At 43.1% G+C, this 24,217-nt stretch overlaps 1 protein-coding gene across 1 annotated transcript in view; it reads right to left on the bottom strand.

Annotated features, from left to right (window-relative positions):
- Positions 1 to 659: 659 nt before the first annotated feature.
- Positions 660 to 24,217, bottom strand: part of KCNJ3 (potassium inwardly rectifying channel subfamily J member 3) — a 492,024-nt gene continuing 468,466 nt past the window's right edge. The window contains exon 3 of the mRNA XM_085645526.1: positions 660 to 5,031. Coding sequence (XP_085501652.1) covers positions 4,445 to 5,031 — 587 coding nt within the window. The 3' untranslated portion in view covers positions 660 to 4,444. The remainder of the gene's footprint in view (positions 5,032 to 24,217) is intronic.

Here is a 24,217-nt window from a genome sequence, read left to right on the forward strand (position 1 = left end):
AGTCACGTTATCGAGGCGGAGAACCAAGATATACCACCATACAATCCACCTAAAAACGTGAATGAGGGTTTTTTAAGGAACGGCCGAATAACCACCAAACCCTGGATAACAGGTTCAAGTGATCCACTCTCTTTTTTTGATAAAAAACCTATGAATTTCTGCTCAATAAAATTACTCTATATAGCCTCATATATAGGCTACATATTAGTGGATCCGTATATGTTATTGACTCTAATTTGCTTATACCATGTTAGCTAAAGTCAGCATTAGACAGGTGAGTACACTGAAGGTATAAAGTTAGATAACATTTTCATCAGTTACAATTGAAGTAGCAAAGCCTTCTCTGCGAGCCAGCGATGTTACAAGCAACCCCATAAAAATACACTACCAGTTTAACTTTGAATAAAAGCAACACAAATGCGTTTCAGTTTTCTCTTGTAAGCTTTATCTGACATTTTGCAATCAATCAATGTGCAGCATACCTATACTAACCTTACCTATTGGGTTCATTTTGCATCAAAACTCAACTATTGTTGTTCAGGGGAAAACACCTGGCTGAGTGTGATTTTAGTTTGGTTCTACCTTGCAGATTCAGCATGCATTCAAGTTATAGGTATATTTTCAGATACATAATCACTAAATATTTAAAGGATGCAAGGGCAACTAATTAAAATGAAGAATCTGTACTATACATAAAATAGATATGACACATTAACTTGGAGTACTGCAGAATACATAGGAAATTGGAAAAAGTGTAATGTATTTGAGGCACACTTGACCCCTACAGCCCATAAACCCATGGTTAATCATGACAACAATGAATATTAGCAAATGTAGCCATAGACTGCATTTTAAAGTAACACATGAATAATGCCCAGCAACATCTTCTAATGTCGAAAGAAATGTATTCGGGAAAGTATTCAGGAAAACAGACTCATTGTAATAACCCTCTTTGCCTGGAAGCAAATAAATGTGAGTCACATCATAATTTCTTTGATTGTAAATTAGGTTCAATACACATTTATGGTCATTTTTGATTGAGACATCAGGTGAATATTAGGCAACACAGTTCCTTTTTGGTTTATATACGAAGTGTGTAATGAGGTATATTCGCTCAGAATCATTCTGTCACTGGTACCCTGAGTTGTGATTCTATTTTTGCACTGGTTTACCTAATTGTGTGGGTAGTGACTGCACTTGAAAATACAGGTAGAATTAGGAAGATATTTTAAGAGACCTGTGCTCCATCAATTTTCTCGAGACTGAAATTATCCTTTTCTTGTATTTACTTTAAACTTGATGGTAATTCTAAAATTGCTACTTTGATATACTTATAATGCAATCAGTAATGCATATAAAATGATAAAATAATGCATATAAAGTAAAAAATGTATGTTATTGTTGAATTTAATAGGAGCTAACTGTATTTGCTTTATCAACATTGTTTACTCCATCAGCATTCAGATTCACTGTCTACAGGTGGTACACTGACCTCACTCAGTGCCCATCTACTCTTAAATAGTTGTGTTCAACGAAAAATGCTTAAAGATTTTGCTGAGGAGAGTGCTGTTGTGATTAGTTGTGATTTACTTGGTACACCTCTGCATCATTTTCTTCTTTATTTTTAAATAATTTAAACATCCCTCTCAGCTTAACTGGGGGTTTGTTTTTACATTTCTGGAAAATATGTATCACAAACATGGGCTATAAAATAAAATATGTGCAAGGGGGTATTTTCACTTTATTCTAGATGGGTCTCAATTCCATTTTACAAATTCAAAAGCTGAAATGCATTTAGCAGAATGACAAAAGCAGATGCGTGTAAGCAATTGAGTTATATAAAAAGGAGTATTGTTGGAACAAGCTTATGTTTCCTTGGAACATCGACAACAGAAGCATACTCATGATTTCATTTGTGTTTGGGTGGGTCTATATGCATACATACCAACTGGTAAAATACATGTGTGGGTTAAAATGTCAATGATTGTGTGTGTTTGTGTGTTGGTGTGTGTGTCTAAATACAGGGTAGATTTGTTCTATACTTTGTATGCTCTCACATTTTCAAAATTCTCCATAGGTTTACAGCATCAAATATAAGTTTCTCCCTCCAATCAATCAATACAAGTATCAAACCTATAGGGATGACAATGGCTAAGTAGAGCATAGTGCTAATTAGTCAAATGATTGCACAGTTCCAAGAGGAGTGTCGAATGCTATATTCATTAAAAAAAAAGTGGCCTTGTGGATTTATGGAGTAACTACACAAATATGTTTGTGCGTGTGCCTGTGTGAGTTTATGTAGATATTTGTATATTTGCATGGCAATACTAAACATAATCATGTGCATCTTGATGCTTTATTTGCATATGGGCATCTGCACCATTGTATTTCTATTTGTGGTAACATGGAGTCTTTTGAATTTATGTAATTTGCATATATTTCATTTTAGTGCCATAGTTGGGTAATACATGACCGACAAATAGGGGACTTGACAAAATCACTTACATTACTTTGGTAAATAATGTAACCTTATAAAATGAGAACAGACAAAAACATTTGCATTGACAACTGAAATGGCAAAACAGCCAAAATACATTACATTTAGAAATGCAAATATCTGTTGCACTAGCATCCTTTGTCTGCTAGATTCCATAAGCATTAGCCTCTATTAATGTGTGTATATGGCTGAGGCCTTAGTCTTGGGGTTGTACTTGACTATTTGCCTTTTGATTTTGGAGAGTCCAACTGTTAAGGATAATGAAAACATCTTCTAAATTCATAAAACCTATTTGGATTGATACATGTAAAAGAGACTTTGTTAGATTTTCAAATGAGTTGTATAATCCTAAACAGGCTAGTGCATTTATTTTAATAGATTGTAACAATGTTGCACTATAATTTAGTCCTGGTAGGTCAGGAGTGATGCCATAACGATTAATGGTCTTGGGTTTATTGTGTTCCCTTTCAATGGGGACATGGGCTGGCAGCTTAACCTAGATCATGTATTGTTGGGGCAGGACTAAGAATGATGTGCTTGTGGATGGATATCAACTATAATGGCAGTGAAAAGCTCAACAGCAATGGACTTGAATGCAACCCAGAGTAATTATCAATGATTGAAATTAAGTGAAACATTTCATCCATTTTTGTGTTGACGAAGAAAAAATGCAAAGTCATCATTACCATTGATGTGATGAAAGAAAAAAAAATATCTGAAAGGAAATTATTGAGTTGGTGATTCAATATTTGAAGGAATGGTGAACAGAAACATAAATGCCATTAATTATTATAACTTACTGGCAGAGTTTTATGAACGAGGCATGGTGCAGTAACTTGTTTTATAGTTCATTGATGGAAAGGGTTTAATTAACAGGTCACAGCCATACAAATACTGTGAAACATCATTGCCATTGCCAAACAAGGAGGACTAATTAAAGAGAGTAAAAATTTGGTACATGTTTACTTTAATTTCAAAATACTGAATGGCTGGACATAACGTGATATGCCCTTGATTTGGAGGTTAATGTGATGCCTTTCTACAAAGTACATAGCCTCTTCAATGTATGTAGGTATGAACCATTTAGATTGTCATGTCTTTGTGGGGTACACTTTGTTTCTAACATAATTCCCATTGCACACATCATAGATCCTTTAAAGCACATTATAAATACACATTTCGGTTAAGTCTTAAAAAAAGAACATTTTAGTCTTGTAGTAGAAAATGTTTTGCATAGAAACGAGTGCCATCATACCTATGTAAAGAAAAACAGAAAATGCACTACGTAGACAAATACAACAGCATGGTAACATTAGGGAGAGGATGGGAGGAACAGAGGAGACAGCTGTGTCTGGAAAGAAAGATAGTTCTTGAAAACACCCGGGGAACGTCCTTTCCCAATTGTTGATATAATTAGTTTATTTCCTATTGTTAACTTTTGTTTTGAAAGAAAACATGCACCAAAACTACTTATTTAAACAAAACATCACAATCTTTCTACATCAGAAAAATATAATGTAGGTTAATATAAGACTTGGAATATAATTTCCCATCATTCTGTGTACATAGTAATTACATAGGAAAGGTGGGTTAAGAGTGACACCCCTTATGTTTGTTAAGAATATACATTAGAAATATAGTAAGAATCATGCCAAAAAACTATATGCAAAATCTGCACACTATTATTGCATGCTTGATTTTTTCTACATGCCAATTTATGTCAATATGCCTATAATCAGACCATAAAAATATCCTAGGTCTTATTTCAGAGCCATTTCTATAATCATCAAAATCGTGATGAAACACTGTCTGTTCAAATTGCTTGTAGTGATAGGAAACTTTGTGCCGATAACCTTCAATGCAAATTTGTGTTGACCATGTTTTGTCATATGCTATTAGGTTACTAGTGATTTCAAAATCAAATAAGAACCTACAAGTCTGCCAGTGTTATGTAAATCTGTCTGAGTTCATTTTCCTTAATTTTGCAGGGAGATTACCATCCATTCTAGACCCTCCTCCTGCCATTTTCTGGAGTTTTGGTGGCAGGTCAGCTACTGATTGGCTCATGGGATCAGAATGCATCTTTCCTGTTTTCATAACTAGTTTTTCCTCTGAGTTGCCAGGAACTGAACTTATCCTTTGAAGCTTCATCGGCAAATCACCCATACTGTATGCTTTTTCTGAAGTTGTGGAGCTCATTCGTAGAAGTTTTTTGGGGAAGTCTTCCCTTCCAGTGATTTTTTGCATTTTTGGAGGCATTTTTGTGCTGATATCATCTAAACTGTTGAGGCAGTCCACTGAGTTATTTCTTTCTTTGCTGTTGTTAACGGCTGGTGCAATTAACGGGGAGGACATTAGAAGCATTTCCTCCTGCTCTTTTACACTGTGCGGTGTCGTAGGAACTTCAAACGTTGCATGGAATTGAGAGTAGTCCACTTTAAAGAACCCCTCCTCCAAGGATATCACGGGAAAGAATCGGTGACCCCACAGGACTTCATCTTCAGTGTATGACGTTCTGGCTTGGCAGGTCATCCCTAAAACAAAAGACAAGGGATCATTGTGAGATTAAGGCTAATACATTAATTACACATTTAACATTTGAAAAATCACATTTTACAGCATTGAGAAATTAAAGAGCTGGTAATGTTTCGATTGTTTGTTTTAGAAATATTAGTGCATGATCCAGCTACTATTTTTATGAGCACAACAATGTTCCATGAAACTGACATTATCATCAAAATATATAGCTATTCAGAAATGCTCACTTTAAGAGGAACATGAGGAGGAAGTGAGGAAATAACTGCGACCATGTTCATTTGAGTGCTATTATTTTGAAAATAAAGTTGGAATATTTTTATTGCTTTTAAATCACTCACTTATATGTACATCCTTGTTAAAACTGATTCTAAGCAGGGCTAGATAGGCCATGCTTAAGCTGTGGAAATCGGATAAAACTGACTGTGCCCTACAGTACCCTACCGGATGAAAATCAGCTGACCCGGTTTAAACCGAGTGTCACTGATTTTCATAGTTGTTGCGCCACTTGGCCACTTGTTGGAGCCACAGCATTACAAACCATTGCCCTGCCTGTGGTGGCCTGGCGCGGAGGTGACAGGGAAAAACACTGCTTCTGCACATGGGGAGCCGAGGTGTGAATGGCCCCACATGGGGGGGGGGGAGGAGCTGTTGTGGTCTGCCGTCTGTCTAACTGCAGCCGCACCCAAGTACTTCAAAGGTCTTTAAAAAGAGCATTTACTTAACGAGGCTTTGTTGTTATTAATAAAGGAGTGGGCGATGGGGAAAGAGGTGGCGTGCTCAAGTTTCTTGCTTGTTTTTTAAATGTGCACGATTCCCCGTCTTCATAGAACTGAGGCAGAGTGTGGCTTACACAAAGCTGGTTCAGGCTTCTGTACCATTGAGTCCCTTGAAGAGATTCCAGACTACATTGGGGTACCTAACCCTCTGAGATTTAAATCATTGGTATGCACCAGGAGTTGTCGCTACCTGTTATGTTATAGTACCATCATTGATTTGTAAAACATTAGTAGATAAACGGGACATCCCGAGAGATCAATTTCTTCAGTATAATAGAATGGTACATGCTTTCCGGCAACAATTGGACGTAGACACCATTCAGCCCGCTACACATGAATTGATGCAGACGTTATACACTATTGGGCGGCACCGGAAAGTGGATTCTGGCTTTATAACCCTATGCTAGAACACACAAGAGTCTCCCTGCAAGGGCTCAGGAACAGATGGGAACTCATGGTGGGTCGGGTCTTCAATGTCAAAGATTGGTGAAGAGCCTTAGAGTAACCATAGAAAGCATGTTGTAATGCTCGTTTTCGATATGTTGAGGTTACCTTACCCCCTGCAAGAATAGTTGCATATATCCAGAGGCCTCTTCTACTTGCCCTAGGTGTGGAAATGAGACAGCAAATTTTCAGCACATGATGTGGTGCTTGCCTGTGATAGAAAATTAATTCTGTACAGTGATAGACAGAGTGGGCCACGCTGTAGGAAAAACTGGGAATGGAGGACCGCCTGCGGGGGATACACCCACTACCCCCCCAAAAAAAATCAGTCACTAAGTTTGTGGAGATTGTCCTACTATTAGCCTTAACTATGAAGTGGAAAGCGGCTGTGTCCCCTTGCTAGAGAAATGGAGGCGGGAAGTGGTATTTTGGAGAGGAGCAGAGGGCTGAGCCCTACTTCCGGAGGAAAGATGTGGTTAATGTAAAAAGCCCATTGCAGAAACCTGATGTGAATTAGTGGCTGTTTTCAAAGAAAATGTGAATAATGGTGACAGCCCATCGTAGACACTGGTAAGAGTCTGAAAACAGAATGTACTAATTGCAAGAAAATTTCACCTAGTGGACCTAAAGCTGCGATCTGAATGAGCGATGAGGAGACATGAGTAGAAAGTATTGGGGAGCGGCCTCAGGTAGAGAGATGACTCCTGTATTTGACTAGCACATAGGAACACCCTTTAGGATAATGTGATTTCTGGTGGCAGTTTGGGGGGGGGGGGGGGGGGTGCTACACTCAGGTGACTATGCACTTATATTTACCAAATATGTGATGTAGTGAGCTTGTAAAGTATCTCTCCAGTGATCTAAGATGTAGTATTTTAGGAAATAATGATTGATACACAGGAGTTAGAAACATGTAAACAGAATATGCAGAAAACAACTGTTTTGAATGAGCAGCTGTACAGTTTGAAAATTTGAGTACAACTTTTTTTAAATGTGGGAAAGCGGCCTTGAACCTCAGAGCACTGTTGATACAGTTGTTTCCTTTCCATGCATATTAATGAACACTGATAATAACTTTAGATTCTTGAGGAAAATATATCAAAGGCTAATCAGTTGGTGCATCTGGTCTAAGAACATCTTATTAGAACCTCACGATAATTATTTTTGCATACTGCACTGTACAGATTCAGGAAAGCTATAAAGAGCTGGCTCTTCACATGTGATGTTCAGAAGAATGACATCAGAAAACCATAGTATAGTCAATGTTAACAAAACCCAAACACCATGCACCTGACAAATCGAATTCATCTGATAAATTGACAAAAGCCATTTGGACACATTTCTTCCTCCTATGTTGCTGACCCTGAACAGACCCTGCTTACTATGTACTTAACAGCTGAGCCTGACCAGAGGCTACTTCAGGATTATTACCTCGCTTAGCAGACACTACTTAATTTCTTCTATACCTCTCAGCTGGAACAGACTCTTCTTTATTTCTGCTCTTGCTCCTACCTCGTAGCGAGTGGGTGCACCCCTTCACTGCCACCTTTTCCTTCTGCCGCTTAAAGATTCACAAAGTAGATATTGCAGTTCCTAAACATTTTTGAGAATTGATATGTTTTTTAATCAAATACCATAATCTCAGTGACATCTCATTGCCCTTTAACGAAACATTGTAGATGCAGACAATGTATGGTGGATTCTTCCTTATGTAAACTAGAAAAATTAGCAAGGGTCGCTGGGATTTAGGAAGAGTTTTGGGGTTACATGGAGGGGTGGAAAAAGTAACATAAATCAGTCTAATTCACTCTTGCACTGTCAGGACAGCATCCTACCAAGTGCAATGTCTCTCACCCTGGCATGTGGCGGGTGCTAGTCTGGTCATGGTGTGAGCCTTGACCCGAATAGGGCTCCCCAGACTGGGCTTGATCACATTTGAGAGCCTGAGCGGAGCTTGGGTTGGGAACACCAACTCAAAGTTTTGGCTTGCTTTGCCCTAGCAGGTTTTGGCAGAATCTGTGCCTTGTTTGCTCTTTCTTTCTCATTCATGGGCAATATTTGATCAGAGGTAGGGACTGTCCTTGTCATAAAAAAATGGTGCATGACTACAATTTGTGTCATCCCTTCCCATCTCCGCCCTATTGCAATATGTGACTCATTGGACAGAGCTTCTGCCTGGCCAACATTGCCATTTGGATTAGAGTCTTCTTTGATTACCCCCACCTTTCTTTGGTGTACATGCACAAAACATCCAGCTACCGCTATGACTTGCCTTTTGCTGTGTAGCTGCCAGTGTGAAATTAGTCCTCATTGGAGTTATAATTTGTGCATCTATCTCTCTCATACCCTAGCCCATGGGTACTCACAAACATTTGCCCAGGGGCCACAAAGTATGGTCTGTAGTGTGACTGAGGGCCGCACTGGTGCCAGCAGGATGACGGTAGCGGGTCTGGGTGGGTCTGGGATTGCTCAAGGAGGTCTAGCATTTATTTGCAGGTTAATAAATGCTTGCCTGTTTATTTAAAAAAAATACTAAATATTAGTGCTCTGCAACTGAACAGCAGCTCATGTTGCTGTTCACCGGGGGCAGTATGTAAAGGTCAAGAGGGCTGCAAAAGGCCCCCGGGCCGTACTATGAGTATCACTGCCCTAGCCCATCACACCACCAGGCATTGTGTCCCATAACACTATAATTGCATCTCAGTGGTCATCACACACAACTTGAGAACACTTCCCATGTAATCTTAAAGCAAAACCAAAACTCTTCCAATCACACACCCTACACTACACTGTGTAGTTTTCTATCTGGGTGGGTGAGAACCTCAGAGGCCCACATTGGGATAATAGGCGCAATGCCTGTTATTGATTGGAAAGTCACATTTTTCACACTCACTAACACTTGAAGATAGAAGAACCTGGATACAGCAATCAGGGGAGTGGGGCCTGCAACCTAAAAGACCAATCAAGAGTTTTGTGATGCCAGAAAGAGGGGACTACTTGGCATCCAAGAGTTTTGGAACATAGGGAGCATTTGGAAATATAGTTAATTCATGTCTTCATAATGATTTCAAGGCAGGTATTATGGGTGCGGTCTGTTAACAATGCAGAGACTCAAATCGAATGGATGGCACCTAAAGAAGGCAATAAAGCCCTATCATAATGGGGTATTTTCATGGCCTCGCCACTGTGGTCCAGATCATATGAAGTCAACTCAAGTACTTTTTGGGGAGACTTAACTAGGCAGCATTGTCATACGTAAAATCCTGCACCTCCGTGTCACCTAATACATTGCCTTTTAGGGTTTTGCATTCACAAAGAGTATTATTTTGCTCAGTGTTATACCATGCAATTTCAAAACCAGGCTAGTACATGTGACTCGTGTTTACATATCTTGACTTCAGTGCCGAATTGCTATAACGGTCCCTGTGAGTTCCCAAACAAAGTATAGCCCGGTAGCTCAGCAGCCAGGGCTATGCTGCAGAATCAATGTTTGCAAACCCTCCAACACAGTCAAGTTTCATACAAACAGCACATCCATTCCCGGGGTGGGATCTCTTTGGAGGGCTAGCGCCTACGCACACTGGGCTCATGAGCCGAACTGTCTCTTCTTCAGAGGGTGTAAGTAAGGTGAACCTCTCTTCCAAGTATCAATTCATTTTAATAGCAATACAAATGGTAGCTTGTTTTATGAGGCAAGTAATACTGCACTTCTGCCATTTCTAAGCGTTGTACAGCACAGGGCTTTAATTGAAGTACACTTGTATTTCAGACACCTCGCAGTCGCAATAGACCTCACGCTCCATTCACTTCAGCAGCCACGGCAGTATTATATAGTGGGAACTTGACCCGGAGCTATATGTGAGCTGGGGGGGCACCATATTTAGATATTGGCTCCTATGGCACAGGCAGCCAATGGTACCCACGCGTAAACAACGCAGAAAATGCAATATATGCTTAGTCAGCCATTCCTTTGAAAGACACCAAATGAAGTGCAAACAGCGCTTCGTGCACACAACACGTGTGAGGGCGCTATATCGATGATACAACGCAATACAACACTCTCTGAGCAGGAGAGGGGTAGCGACTATGGAACTCAGTCTGTAACTTCCAACTTGTTGAAAGACCAATTCACTCTTTCATTTAAAACAAGCATTCTGAAATGCAATCGGTCTCGCATTTACACGAGTTTGAGCTATTGACATTGCAAATAACAATGCCTTTTATTTTTGTTTTCGTTTTTAAAACATAAATAAAAGGTTTTGTCATTTACAATGTGAATAGCTTAAACACGCATAAATGTGAGACCTATTGCATTGCAAATGCTTGTTAAATCTAGCTGCAGAATCAAAGGACAATGGAAAGTATTTCATGACTGTATTAAGCTTCTGAAATGTACAGCAGTATACAATTTCTGAAGAAAAATGGAAAAAAGGAATAATAAAAGCAAAGCGTTCCATAAACACTGGTAAAACACTGTTTCAGTTGTTTTTTATGGCGTGAAAATGAGTAACCACTGTAAAGCATTGTTTTTTTTGAGGTATTGAAATCACTGGAAAACACTGAAAAAACACCACCAGAATTTCCCAAAAATAGAAACTGAAAACAGGAAAGCCTAGCCATGCTGTACAATGGGATATCTGGAGCCCTGAGCGGGAATAACTGATGAATCAAAGATTCAGTTCTATTGCTATTGCTGCATGACGTATTGAAATATTTCACAAGAAAATCTTCAGAAGTCCATTTCTACTGAGACCAGATTCTATATGAAACAAAGAAATTGTTTAGCTGCAATTAAACAAATAAATATAGGAAGGAGCAGTCCAAATAACTCTTACAGATGGATAACATCTTTTCCGAGATTGCTTGAGAACACCACGCACATTAACAAGACTCCATATATCTGTTTGTTAGTAATAAAGGACTTGTAAAGAAACAAAGTAGTTATGCTTGAGTCAATTTGAAAATCGCTTGTTGGATGAATCTACATGAAAATCTCCACGGCATCTTTAATGTGTTTTTTCATTTCCATCTGGGATGATAAACATCTGCAGTTTTTCCCTGGAACATATAGGCCATTCAAGTATTGGAGAAAAGAGCAGAGTGAGAGAGAGTGGGATAGAGACAGAGAAAGGCTAGGAGAAAGAGAGTGAGAGAGTGCCTCCTGATCTGTTATTGTCATTACTCAGAAATTTACCATAGCACTACATCCCACTGCAGAGGGCTTTACTGGTTGTTAAATGCCTTGAAGCTGAGGTATAGACCTGAGCCACATTCAAGTCCTACAAAGAATGACGGGTCTTTGACAACAGGAATACTCACACCCACTTGAATTATGCAGCAGGAGAGGCCCAAATTATGTACAAGGTTTATTAAATTATTCAGCAAAAAAAATTACTTCACTATTATGGAATTTTTACACATGCTAATACAGAAAACTGGTTCCGCTGGACCTCAGGGCAAAGGTATTCAGCTTTATTGATCCCTGCCCTGCTAGGGCCTCTAGGCTTGCCCTACAAGTGAATTACAACTCCCAAAAAAGTTACTATGTTCAAAGGTAAACCTTGAACCGGGGCAAGGTGGTAAATGTATTTAATCAATATTCATGCCCTATTCATGTTTCCTTTAACCTATTTTAATGATCGTTTGCTAATTATATATCTCATTATTTTTCTAAATCTGTTTAAAAATGTTATTGTGTTGAGTTCTTAACTTTAAAACTGTGGTTCTTCTTCAACTTTGAAAGCACTCTTCTGGAGGTTGCCTGCTGCTTGTGCTTTAGCTACAGGAGTTGAACAAAGATTCTCTCAGAAGTTTTTTTCGACAGATCCTGCTTGGGTTTATCGAGTTGGCATGGGTACTAACTTCACAAATTAATAATTCTGTTCCTGATATGCATATATATATAATCACTGAAAAAAACATAGGTTTTAGACACATGTGACACAGTGATGTCACTGACCATGTCATGAATGATGTAATATGTGATGTCATCAGCAGTGCATTGCGGGTGCGCGAGTTATAGTTAGCTGAACTAACTATATCAAGGGAATTTCTATGGTTTTGTATGAGTGAAATGTCCAACCAACTATAACATGTCTGAAACCTACGGGGTTTTCAGTGAATTTCTAAGGTTTTTTAAATGCTAATTTCTAACTATAACGTGTTTGAAACCTATGGTTTTTTCAGTGAATTTCTAAGGTTTTTTAAATGCTATTTTCTAACTAAAACGTGACTGAAACCTATAGTTTTTTCAGTGAATTTCAAAGTTTTTTTAAATGCCGTGACCTGCCACACATGCAGAGGCTCATGGAGGACATACTGTGGATGGAGGTGTAAAGGATGGCACCCACTGCTGAACATGAAATGTAGCTGGGATCTACCATGCCCTTCAGATCCTCATCATGGCATTGCTGCCACAAGGCATGGCGCAGATGAATGCTGCTGCCCCCACACCCTTCACATCTCTGCACCCTGGTGTGTTAGTGCCTCACAGTGCCTCAGGCGTATCCACTACACCCCCTGAAGTATCAGTGATACACAGTGCAGAAGACAGTCCATCACCGTCCACTGATGTGTCAGTGGCACACAGTGCGGAAAACAATCCACCTTTGTCCACTCATGTCAGTGGCACACAGTCCCACAGCTGGTACAGAAAAACCCACAGGTGGGGCAGTGCATACATACGAGGATGAGGACGTGGATGGGTTTGAGATCAGAAGAAGGCACTACCATTCATTTCTGCCACCTGGCCTGTTTATCCTTGGTGCCACACATGGCCCCACAACCTTCCATTGTCCCACATTACACTCTGATGCACTCACCTTGGTCCGTAACATGGCCTGCCATACCCTCTTCAATGACCAATGACAAGGCAACCTCACTGGGAAAAGTACCCTTCCAGTTCCGCAGTACCTGTCATCCCCGGATGGACTCTAGTTCGCCCTCCACGAGCCCATATTGTGAAGTGTGCTTGTCCTGTCCCTCTACCGCTTCAGCTGCTAAACTCCACTGGATGTGTAATAAACATCCAGTGACGCACTGCTGTGTTATGTCTTACCTAATTTATGTATGAATATGTGGAAGAATGTAGAGACAGTGATTCACCTTACCTCAATGATGCTCATCTAATGGGATGCCAGTCACAGTATGCTACATAGCCTATTCTGTTTCTGGTGCTGTAAACACTACAATGGGGAAACACACATTAGTCACTTGCTTGTCCGGACATGTACTGAACCATGCCCAGAGCCCCAGAGTCATTGCAGCTATCTCTGCCGTGTTCCTTCGTATGCCATGCCATGCCATTCCGATTACGTTCTGACGTTGGCCCCACATAGCTATCTGCCGCAGACGTACTCGCTGTTGGTGTGCAGGTCACTGGTCTAGTTGTCAACATGTCACGGCCACTCCCTGATGGCAGGTTTGCACACACACCACACCCATCCAGCACATGCATCACAGGCCATGTGACCACGCAAATATAATGGATTGACAACGTCACATCCTTTATTGCCGGTGGTGACTGGATGGCGGACGCTCCACAGGCCTGAATCATAAAGAGCCCATGAAAAGTTGTGCAGATGGTTAGTCGCACCCTGAGCTGTATGGCTGTCATGGGCCTACCACCACGTGGCGCGGACTTGAGTTGCACAGGGTTATTGCCACTCGAAGCTGATGTGGCTGTCAGTGGCCTACCACCACGTAGTGCGGAATTGAGTTGCACAGGGTTAGTCGCACCCTAAGTTGTATGGCCGTCAGCGGCCTACCACCACGTTGCGCTGACTTGCGTTGCACAGGGTTAGTGGCACCAGAAGCTGATGTTGTCTCCGCCATTGATGACGCAGGACTCACCGACATGTGTGGGATCTGCTGGGCCGCGGAGTGGGTCCACATAATATGCACCAAGCCATGGTGGCGGGACCGGGCCCTGGAGCTTTCACCGGCACGTAGAGTGTCCACTCGTAGATACTCCAGTGGCAGCAGGCAATTATATTGTCATGGATGGGCAGGGGTGGCGGTGTCTCTCTCTCTCTCTCTCTCACTTCCCTCTCTTCACTCTCTCTCTCACTCTCTTCCTTCCTTTCCTTCTATCTCTCACTCTCTCTCCCTTCTCCCTTTCTCACTCCCTTCCTTTCCTTCCCTCTCTTTTGCTCTCTGGCTTTTTTTCCCTGTCTCTTTCTCTGTGTCTCACTCCTTTGATATGCACATTACACACGTCCTTATTTTGTGCTTTATTTTCCAGGCTGTGTCTTCGACATTGATGGACCCAACAGGAGTCTTCCGCCTTGTTGTTTTGTGTTGAGTTTGTTAAATTTCAATAAAGTTTTTGGTTGTTACTTAAGAGCTGTGTGACTCTTTCTTGTTCTTATTACTGTTATTTGGTGGTATCCACCATGGTGTTAAATTTTGGGGCAGTTATCGCTGGAATACTGGTGATATCTGCAGTTTGCACCAGCTTCTGAATAGTGTGTTAGATTTATCTCAACTTTAGTTGCATTAAAGTGCTGACAATGAGATGCAGAGTAGGCATTCCTGTGCAAAAATACACAAGGTGCACCTTTGCGATTTATTCTAAATACTAAAATCCTGTATTGAATTGCACTGTGGTAGTGGGTGCATTTACAGTGTACACACAAAATCAATGAAAAAATCTCCTTGTATTTATATTGATTGGGAATAGTGGGTCAGGTGCTGGATCTTGACGGGATACACTGCCCAGTTCGTTTATTTTTCTGTACACGAATAAACCACATCACAACTTTCACAACGAAAGGCAAAAACTGCAATGCGAAACAAATTCCGGCGATAAACCGCGTTAGCACCAGGGATTTTACACCTGCTTTCTGCTGGTGACGACTACCTGCAGCATGAAAGGGAACAGAGCCAAGAGCCACACCGGAACACCCACCAGTGTCAATGAGCATGATACATGGATACCCATGAAGGCCACAACACTCATCGCAACAACCCCAGGACCCCCAATGCACCCCGAACCCACATTTGAGCAAGTGTTTCCATGTGGTCATTGTGTTAGCATGATGGGAAAGGGCCCTGCAACATCACACTGTGCTGTCTTCAGCAGATGTTACCATGTCACCTCAGTGTTGGCAGTGAGCCTGAACACGTAGCTACGCACGCATCCTCCTGCATGCACAAGCGGCATGTGCTGGTCTGGCGTACACAGGTAGGCGCAGGGGTGTGCCTATCCGGCAAGGGGAACGGGGTGTCTCGGACATGTCAGTGTGCAGGAAGTGTGGTAAGTGTGTCTCTGTGTTCTGGTGTGGCTGCCACAAGGGCCGCAGCAGTCGATGTTGTAAAGTGGCATGCACCACCTCCAAAGGGCAGTGTCATGGTGTGGTTGGAATGCCGCAGGACATACACGAATAGGCATTACAATGGTGTGCCGTAGGAGTGCATGGGATAAAACAGCACAGAGCACAAAAGTGTGGGGGCTCATGGGAGGGAGGAGCAGCTGTTTGGCAATGTAACACACAGTGAACCCGCCCATGTGCCATGTGCTGGGCATCTCCTCCATGATGACCAGGGTCGCAGACTTCCCACAACACCCACAACCGGCCTCTGTACACATCCTGTATGAATGCAGCTGGAGAAGTTACTGTAGGGATGAAAGGTTCTTTGGCTGAGCTATCTTGTGCTAGCACATCTTCTGTTCCGAGAAGGAACATGCAAGTAGCCAGCCCCCCCTGACAGATACGATAATATTTGCATCTGTCTCCCACACTATGCACTGCCCAATTTGAGAACGAGTACACATCCCACACTCAAAAGTCCTTCGTCATTCTTAGCATGTATGAAATGGCCTTCATACGTACTCCCACCACACCCCTGCCCTGTACCCATTGCACACAGACCCAGCTCATTGCACCAAGCTGTGCCATTTTATCCACAAGACTGGCACACGGCAAGCCAGTGCAGCTACAAGCAGAGCCACTGATGCAATGGCAGGGCATCCCGAACACATGGTTGACTCCATTCATGTCCACCTATACCTTGCACGTCTGCTGCATGTCCCGGGTGCACTGCCTTTGGCAGTGGTGCGGGTCACTTACCGGCTGAGCTTCCGCATTGCAGACATCACCTGTGTTCAACCTGTGTTGCAATGTCGCACGTGCCTATCCGAGTGGTGCATGGACATGTGCCTCTCCAACGTGTGAGTAGCTGACATGGATTATGACGGATGTGTGCGCCCCCTGTTGGCCCACAACCATGAGCGTCCTGCTGATGCCCGTTTATGGCATGCATGGATGTTTGGCATGCATGTTGTGAACTGGACCTGGGAGATTGCACGTGTCGTAATATGCAGTAAGCAAATTGACCCACACCCCGATTCTGCTTTGGTGCACATTGGGTACAGTGGTTGGAGTCAGCACATCTGTTCCGGTCAGCTGATGGATTACGTCGAGACATGTCAAATATTGTGACCAACCATCACTCATTAGAGATAGTGGCTTATGCCGCTGCATTCACGTTCATGGACGAGTGACAAGGTACCTGCAACCACGACTCAATGTGCCACATTGCACGTGTCCCACCGCATCATTGCACGTTGTGCATCTGGTCACATGTCCCAAGACGACAGTCGACATGGCTGCATTGGCGTCGACTCATGTCCGAGACGCGGACAACCAACGCTGCGTGACACTGATGTGTGTTGGTGATGGACTACCCCGAGGTGAACATGGACGTTTTCCTACATTTCTTTATTCAGGCATGCTGCTGCATTTGTCTGCATATCGTGGCACTACTCTTGGTGGTACTGACACGCACTTTTTTTTATAAAGTTTCCACATTTCCACTTGTCTCCAAATGTGCTGTTTCTTCATTTGCATGCCAATGTGTGTGTCATGGACTCTCTGGCTACCTGCCAATACGTGAATTGCTACCCCATCTGGACTGTGGGTTTGTACTTATGCGTTCTCATGTGCCTGTTTCCTACGGATGCTTTTGGACGTTTATCCATCACAGGTGAGTGCATTTGTGTCCTGTGTTCGATTGTGCGAATGTTTGTGTTTGGACAACATTGTGTTGGATGTTGGTGTGCTCTGCTTCCTACGTGTGTGTGCTGCATTGTGTGTGAGATGTCCCTTCATATGAGGTTTTATTCACCCTTCTCCTATTCAGGCACTGTGGTTTTCACTTATGTGCTTGTTCAGTGGTGTGGTGTTGGCGGGTTGTGTGACTTGTGCTCCTTGTTGGTGTGTTTCATTTTGGCCATGATTTGTCTGTAGTTGTGCTGTACTTAATTGTGCATGTGTGCCATTGTGCCCATCTTCCCTCATCTCCCCACTCCCTGCTTGTTCCTCTTCCTGGTGCTGTAGTGTCTGTAATTTTGTTGCTCCACACATAAATACATGCAAAGAACAAATTAGAATAGTTCCTTGATTCTTTTAGATTGCAAAACTTCTCACTATTGGTTATTTTTGAATTTTCCATATAAATAGTTTTTTAATATTCAAGGACACATTGAAGTCAGAAGTGCAACGTATTCTATCAACACACTTTCTAGAACATTCTACAACAGGTTAAAAGTTCATCAATTTTTTTAAACCTAACGATATTTTTTTGCAACATTTTCTCGAACATTTAACGGCACGTGCAGGCTAAAAGTTCACAATTGTTTTAAGTTCGAACAGTGCCTTCCAAATGCAAGTAGCAGGTGTGGTTGAGTTGAGCAAATTTTATCCTACGATATGTACTCAATGTTTAAACTGCTTTTTCTTAACCAATCACAAAGATGCTCTTTCACAAGATGAATGTGCATCCTACTTTTAAAAAACAATGCTTTTCATCTCAAAATCAGTTATCATTTTGTATGGGGAAAAAAGTAGTTCCCCATCTTTAAACATATCTCTTATTCTACGAACGGACTGCATGAGCTACAGACATCTATCCATACCTCCCAGACACACCTTCAAAACGCTAGTGTGGATCGTAGGACATAGCTATGTTTTCTCGTGCAAGAGGTATGCAGAACAGAGACGTATTGACTTAGACCTAGGTTTACAAAATGTGGACATTAAATGGTTTGCACAGAGAGGATTGAAGTGGCACCAATTGTTGCCTTTGGTTAAAACCTATTTGCATATCCAACACCCTAACCTCATGATTGTGCACTATGGTGGAAATGACCAAGGCACATTAACCGGCATAGGTTTGGAAATGCTCAGAAAGGACACCTTTAGACAACTGATGTTGCTTTTCCCTCAAACTGTCTTTGTATATTCCAATATATGCCAAAGACAGAAGTGGAAATGGTCAAACCAATTTTGTCCTCAGATTGAAAAATCTAGGAATAACGTTAACAAAGCTGTGTCTGCATACCTCAGAGACCATAGAATGGGATCCATCTACAACAACAACATACCTTTTGATATGGCTCATATCTACAGAAGTGATGGAGTACACTTCACAGATCAGGGAAATCGAGTTTTTCTGAATAACCTGAAGCTGTGCATCCGCACTTATATGTAGCTCCAACTAATTAACACAAGGGGTTTTTTTAGAGCCGCTTTATAATCCCATTATCAGTTCGCAGACTGACAGCTGCGATCTGGCTACAACAGGGAGACCTGAGGCCTGTGGGCTCGCCTCACACAAGGAGAGCTACGGGCCGTCTGCTCGCAAACCCAAAGCAGCGTGCTGGCTCGTAGAGGGAGAGCTCGGGTCTAACTCGCAAAGGGACAGCAACGGGCGAACTGCCCTACTAGCAGAGACACACCTATGACCTAACAGACTGGCTCGCACATGTACAGCTGCGGACCTGATGGCTCGCAGACGCACAGCTGCGAGCCGACGGAGTGGTACTGTTTTATGGTTTAGAGTACTACAGTGGTGTTTGTGTACTGTAGTGGATTGTGCTGTGGGTAGTGTTTTAGGATTTAGAGTAGTGCAGTGTGTTTGTGTAGTGTTTGAAGGTTCGTGCTGAAAATAGTGTTTTAGGATTTAGGGTAGTGCAATGGTGTTTCGGTAGTGTAGCGGATCGTGCCGACAGACTGACTCACAGAGCTCCAAGCCAACGCACTGGCTTGTAAAGGCATAGCCACAACCTGCTGATGTAGGTAGAGTCAGCATGAAAAGGGTATCTCACACACGCACATATACCAGTGTTGCCTCGCAGAGGTAAAACTACGAACCCGATGGCTTCTACACAGACAGATGCAAGCTGACGGACTGAATCACAAAATGGCTGCCAACACTTCCTAGTTTCAACAGTTCACAGCCAATCAGCCACAAGCTTGTGCTTGTAACTCCTCAGCCAATCAGATGTCAGAATTCGCAAATGTCAATATCTGTAAAATTTGATATTTCCAAAAAACTACTGAACGGATTTACACTATTTAAGCAAAAGCTAGCTTTCTGGACCATCACCTTTCTCCCTGCTAAATTTGGCGTAATTATCTTCAGCAGTTTCACCTGTAGTGTTCTCTAAAGTTTCATACGGAAATTGCATGGAGAAAACATGTTTTGCGACCCCCTTTTTTCTCAACCCCCCCTAGACCAATAACCCCCAAACTTTCAATATAGGAGATGATCAAAAAAGAGAAACGTTTTGGATAATTTCATAAACCTTCATCAGACGATGCCAAAGTTATAAGCACATGCAGAGCTCCAAGAGGTGGGCTGCACAACACCCCTCCCAACATGACTGAAGCCCCGGAGCTGCGGGGACCACAGCAGGCCCCCGCAGCCCCAGCAAGCCCTGCTATTTTTTTTTAACAAATGCCCCTGGGACCTACCCACCCAGGGACCTCATTAAAATAAAAAGCGGGAACCCGCGACCCCAGTGCCAATTGCGCCAACATTTTTTTTTATTAAAAATGCCATTTTGGGCCCTGGGGGTCCTTTTGGGACCCCCTCAGCACACCTAGGGGGTCAGGGTGTTTCGACATTGCCCCCTTCTCTTGTTTTATATCTTTGTTTCTCTGTTTTCTGGAGACTCAATTCTACCAAGTCACAAGATGGCAGACAACACTTCCTGGTTTGGAGTGTTGGCAGCCAATCACAGTGAAGCTCGTGCATGGCACTTAGGCTTCGCCCAGATATCGAAGCTTTTATTTTTCTAATTTCTCTGCAACTACTGAATGGATTTACACCATTTAAAAAAAAGGTTGCTTTCTGACCCACGCACTACTTTTGTGCCAAATATGGGGTAATTGCGTTCAGTAGTTTCAGCTGTAGCCTTGCACAAATTTTCCTATGGGAAATTGATTTCTTGACTCTTATATTTTTAATTTCTCAAAAACTACTGAACGCATTTACACCATTTAAAAAAAGGTCGCTATCTGAACCAAGCTCCACCTTTCTGCCAAATCTGGGGTAATTCCGTTCAGGAGTTCGGGCTGTAGCTCGTTGCAATATTTCCTATGGAAATTAACATAGGAAAAACGTGTTTTGGGACCCCCTTTCTTCTCAGCCCCCGCTTGACGAATCACCCCCAAACTTTCAGGATTGGAGCGGACCTGGATAGACTTTTTTTTGGAGAATTTCACAAAGATTCGTCAAACAACGCCAAAGTTATTAGCAAATCAAAAAATGCTTTTCCTATGGAAACTTGGTTCTAACTATAACTACCTATAGGTAGGTAATATATATATATATATATATATGAAAGAAGAGTCCTTCCTGACGAAAAGACCAAAGGACACAGCGGGGGTACCAGGTAATCATTTATTTATCCCAGATTTTAGGCATAATGCATTTCGGCGTTTGGTCATGCCTTCCTCAGATGCCTTTCCTGCCTTGGGTTACGCTCGCTCCCTCTTTAAAATGTCATGCGGTATTCCAAATGATTGGAGTATTCCAGGCCCCGCCTTTATTGTCTGCAGCTGTTGTCCAATGCTGAACGGACTCAGCCTCCCAGCATGCATTGCAACTGCAGTCCAAAATGTGGAGTAGTGCTTCAATGCACCCTATTAAGCCTTAACAAAAAGAGGGAGACGGCTAATTTGAGCCACGAGAGTCCCAGTAATAAAGATGCAAATGGCCACCTCGGGTCCCCAACGCCTCGACCTCCGGAGCAATTACAAACCAGGCCGTGACGATGTGATACCGTGATCCAGCGTCCCCGTGCAATCACGGACTGCAAATTGCAGCGGTCCTTGTCAGTCATGCTCCCAAGGTGGGTCTTCCAACTACCAATCCTTTGGTGTATCCTGCCACATTGCCTTTACTTGTTGTCGGCCACTTGCGAGACGGGTCCTCTGTTTTGCACGCGCTAAGGCTCAGCTCGTGGAATTTGTATGAAAGAAGAGTCCTTCCTGACGAAAAGACCAAAGGACACAGCGGGGGTACCAGGTAATCATTTATTTATCCCAGATTTTAGGCATAATGCATTTCGGCGTTTGGTCATGCCTTCCTCAGATGCCTTTCCTGCCTTGGGTTACGCTCGCTCCCTCTTTAAAATGTCATGCGGTATTCCAAATGATTGGAGTATTCCAGGCCCCGCCTTTATTGTCTGCAGCTGTTGTCCAATGCTGAACGGACTCAGCCTCCCAGCATGCATTGCAACTGCAGTCCAAAATGTGGAGTAGTGCTTCAATGCACCCTATTAAGCCTTAACAAAAAGAGGGAGACGGCTAATTTGAGCCACGAGAGTCCCAGTAATAAAGATGCAAATGGCCACCTCGGGTCCCCAACGCCTCGACCTCCGGAGCAATTACAAACCAGGCCGTGACGATGTGATACCGTGATCCAGCGTCCCCGTGCAATCACGGACTGCAAATTGCAGCGGTCCTTGTCAGTCATGCTCCCAAGGTGGGTCTTCCAACTACCAATCCTTTGGTGTATCCTGCCACATTGCCTTTACTTGTTGTCGGCCACTTGCGAGACGGGTCCTCTGTTTTGCACGCGCTAAGGCTCAGCTCGTGGAATTTGTATGAAAGAAGAGTCCTTCCTGACGAAAAGACCAAAGGACACAGCGGGGGTACCAGGTAATCATTTATTTATCCCAGATTTTAGGCATAATGCATTTCGGCGTTTGGTCATGCCTTCCTCAGATGCCTTTCCTGCCTTGGGTTACGCTCGCTCCCTCTTTAAAATGTCATGCGGTATTCCAAATGATTGGAGTATTCCAGGCCCCGCCTTTATTGTCTGCAGCTGTTGTCCAATGCTGAACGGACTCAGCCTCCCAGCATGCATTGCAACTGCAGTCCAAAATGTGGAGTAGTGCTTCAATGCACCCTATTAAGCCTTAACAAAAAGAGGGAGACGGCTAATTTGAGCCACGAGAGTCCCAGTAATAAAGATGCAAATGGCCACCTCGGGTCCCCAACGCCTCGACCTCCGGAGCAATTACAAACCAGGCCGTGACGATGTGATACCGTGATCCAGCGTCCCCGTGCAATCACGGACTGCAAATTGCAGCGGTCCTTGTCAGTCATGCTCCCAAGGTGGGTCTTCCAACTACCAATCCTTTGGTGTATCCTGCCACATTGCCTTTACTTGTTGTCGGCCACTTGCGAGACGGGTCCTCTGTTTTGCACGCGCTAAGGCTCAGCTCGTGGAATTTGTATGAAAGAAGAGTCCTTCCTGACGAAAAGACCAAAGGACACAGCGGGGGTACCAGGTAATCATTTATTTATCCCAGATTTTAGGCATAATGCATTTCGGCGTTTGGTCATGCCTTCCTCAGATGCCTTTCCTGCCTTGGGTTACGCTCGCTCCCTCTTTAAAATGTCATGCGGTATTCCAAATGATTGGAGTATTCCAGGCCCCGCCTTTATTGTCTGCAGCTGTTGTCCAATGCTGAACGGACTCAGCCTCCCAGCATGCATTGCAACTGCAGTCCAAAATGTGGAGTAGTGCTTCAATGCACCCTATTAAGCCTTAACAAAAAGAGGGAGACGGCTAATTTGAGCCACGAGAGTCCCAGTAATAAAGATGCAAATGGCCACCTCGGGTCCCCAACGCCTCGACCTCCGGAGCAATTACAAACCAGGCCGTGACGATGTGATACCGTGATCCAGCGTCCCCGTGCAATCACGGACTGCAAATTGCAGCGGTCCTTGTCAGTCATGCTCCCAAGGTGGGTCTTCCAACTACCAATCCTTTGGTGTATCCTGCCACATTGCCTTTACTTGTTGTCGGCCACTTGCGAGACGGGTCCTCTGTTTTGCACGCGCTAAGGCTCAGCTCGTGGAATTTGTATGAAAGAAGAGTCCTTCCTGACGAAAAGACCAAAGGACACAGCGGGGGTACCAGGTAATCATTTATTTATCCCAGATTTTAGGCATAATGCATTTCGGCGTTTGGTCATGCCTTCCTCAGATGCCTTTCCTGCCTTGGGTTACGCTCGCTCCCTCTTTAAAATGTCATGCGGTATTCCAAATGATTGGAGTATTCCAGGCCCCGCCTTTATTGTCTGCAGCTGTTGTCCAATGCTGAACGGACTCAGCCTCCCAGCATGCATTGCAACTGCAGTCCAAAATGTGGAGTAGTGCTTCAATGCACCCTATTAAGCCTTAACAAAAAGAGGGAGACGGCTAATTTGAGCCACGAGAGTCCCAGTAATAAAGATGCAAATGGCCACCTCGGGTCCCCAACGCCTCGACCTCCGGAGCAATTACAAACCAGGCCGTGACGATGTGATACCGTGATCCAGCGTCCCCGTGCAATCACGGACTGCAGTTTCAGCTGTAGCCTTGCACAAATTTTCCTATGGGAAATTGATTTCTTGACTCTTATATTTTTAATTTCTCAAAAACTACTGAACGCATTTACACCATTTAAAAAAAGGTCGCTATCTGAACCAAGCTCCACCTTTCTGCCAAATCTGGGGTAATTCCGTTCAGGAGTTCGGGCTGTAGCTCGTTGCAATATTTCCTATGGAAATTAACATAGGAAAAACGTGTTTTGGGACCCCCTTTCTTCTCAGCCCCCGCTTGACGAATCACCCCCAAACTTTCAGGATTGGAGCGGACCTGGATAGACTTTTTTTTGGAGA

The sequence above is a fragment of the Triturus cristatus genome, chromosome 3_1 (assembly GCF_964204655.1).
Source record: "Triturus cristatus chromosome 3_1, aTriCri1.1, whole genome shotgun sequence".
Lineage (NCBI taxonomy): Eukaryota > Metazoa > Chordata > Amphibia > Caudata > Salamandridae > Triturus > Triturus cristatus.